The sequence below is a fragment of the Pteropus alecto genome, unplaced genomic scaffold (assembly GCF_000325575.1).
Source record: "Pteropus alecto unplaced genomic scaffold, ASM32557v1 scaffold61, whole genome shotgun sequence".
NCBI classification, from domain to species: Eukaryota; Metazoa; Chordata; class Mammalia; order Chiroptera; family Pteropodidae; genus Pteropus; species Pteropus alecto.
In genome coordinates this window covers 5,879,520-5,881,462 of record NW_006434835.1, presented here as the reverse complement: position 1 = coordinate 5,881,462, position 1,943 = coordinate 5,879,520, and the positions used below count along the sequence as shown (strand labels likewise).

Below are 1,943 nucleotides of genomic sequence, written 5' to 3'. Positions count from 1 at the left end.
TGTGGACAGGCGGGCACGTGACACGGAGCTGCCGAACCCGGACTCAATCTGGAGGGCATGAGGGGCCGGCGGGGGGCGCCAACGGGGCTGGATCTGCATTTTAGGGTGATGCTCCTGGTGCCCGCTGCCCGGCGGGAGATGGGCTGGGAGGGCCGGTAAGAGGCAGATCTGGCAAAGCCTCCGGGCCGGGAGGGAGGGCGCGGGCGCCGGGTGGGTGCCCTACCTGTGCAAGGCGGAGAAGAGGCTGCTGGGGCTCAGCAGCAGCGGCCCCCGGGGCAGCACCGTGCCCCGCTCGTTGACCCAGTGCAGGTAACCCCTCGTCATGTCCGCCATCCCGATGGCACGCGCAGAGCAGTAGAGAAACTTGTATCCGTTTCTGAAAGAGACAGAACGTTCACGCTTGAGGCAGCACGCGACGAAAACTCGCTGCCCCCTCAAACCCTGAGCTGCTCTGCTTCGCGAAGAACAGCATCGGGCAAGCTCCCTTGCCCGTGAAAGGCCACACCCTGAAAACTCCAGCTACGAAGGCACTTCGCTGTCACCTACGAAGCACCACCTCGTTTAATCCTCAGGGAAAATCATTCAGTAGGTATTTTGCCCCTGCTTTACCATCAACCTGGCTGACCTGCCTGCACCTGTGCTGGTCACGCTCCCCAGTCCCTGCTCCCAGCTAAGGGCCACCAGCTGCCAACTTGCAGGGCTCACGCCAGGTCTGCACCTATGCCCCTTACACACGTAACACCAAATCCCTCCCGTCCGCTGGACAGTTCGTCGGCACACAAATATATTCTAACCTCTCCCATCTCAGCCTAAAAACCAGCCAAGCCAAAATCACCACCAAAAACGCCCTCTCCAGGTCAAATCCCATTTCTCTGTTCTCCTTTGCACCAAAATTCTTTCCAACAGCTATGTATCCACACTGACTCCCTCCCTCTCCCCCCGTTTCCTGCCTCTCGCCTCCATCAAGGTCACCTGTGCTGCCACCTTGCCAAATCCAGGCATCGCTTCTTGATGCTCATGTGAGCAGACGTCCCGGTTGCCTCTGACACAGGTGGTCATGCCTCCCCCAGCGCCCCTTCGTCCCCTGGCTTCCGGGACCCGATTTTCCTGGTTGCTCCTCCTTACCAGCCGTTTCTCCCCAGACAAGTTGCCTTGGTTCTACATGTCCCAGCCTCTAAATGCGAAGCTGCCCTTGGGGTCCTAGGCCTCATTTAGTCTCACCGCCCTCACTCCCAGGGGACCTCACCCACTTCCGTGCCTTTAAACGCCACATCTAAACTGAGGCAGTGGTAAACATCTGTGACACAGTGATGTGCTAAGTACATATTTGGTCTTCATCCGGGTTCCCGGCACAGAGCTGCTAAACCCCTTGGGGTTTCCTGAGTGACAGGAATAAGAGGAACATCTTGCGTTATTCATAACGGGTGCCTTTTACCCATACCTGGGTTTACGTTACTGAGGTGACTCGTGAAGGAGGGGGGCTGGACGCCAGAGGAACCAACCATGCAATCAGAGGACTGGAACTTTCAGCTCATCCCCCAAATTCTGGAAAGGAGTGAGGGCTGGAGACAGTGCAATCACCAGCGGCCAGTGATGTAATCCATCACGTCTAAGCAATGAAGCCTCCGTAAAGCCCTGAATGGTGGGTTTTGGAGAGCTTCCAGTTGGGGGATGGATCCAGGTGCCAAGAGGGTGACACATCTCGACTCCATTGTGGCAGGGCCCTTCCGGACCACGCCCTGGTGCTCCTCATCTAGCAGTTCATCTGCATCCTTTATAACAAACTGGTGAAAGTGTTTGCCTAAATTCTGTGAGCCGTCATAGCAAATCTCCAAACCTGAGGAGGGGCTGTGGGAACTCCTGATTTATAGCTAAGCTGAGCAGCAGTGTGGGCAAGCTGGAGACCTGCTACTTACTGCTAGGGTGTGGCGCAGGTGGCCTTG

At 57.1% G+C, this 1,943-nt stretch overlaps 1 protein-coding gene across 1 annotated transcript in view; it reads right to left on the bottom strand.

Moving 5' to 3' along the window:
• Positions 1-1,943, bottom strand: part of LPIN1 (lipin 1) — a 94,208-nt gene that overhangs the window by 10,990 nt on the left and 81,275 nt on the right. The window contains exon 19 of the mRNA XM_015588248.2: positions 224-376. Within this exon, the coding sequence (XP_015443734.1) occupies positions 224-376 (153 nt within the window). The remainder of the gene's footprint in view (positions 1-223; positions 377-1,943) is intronic.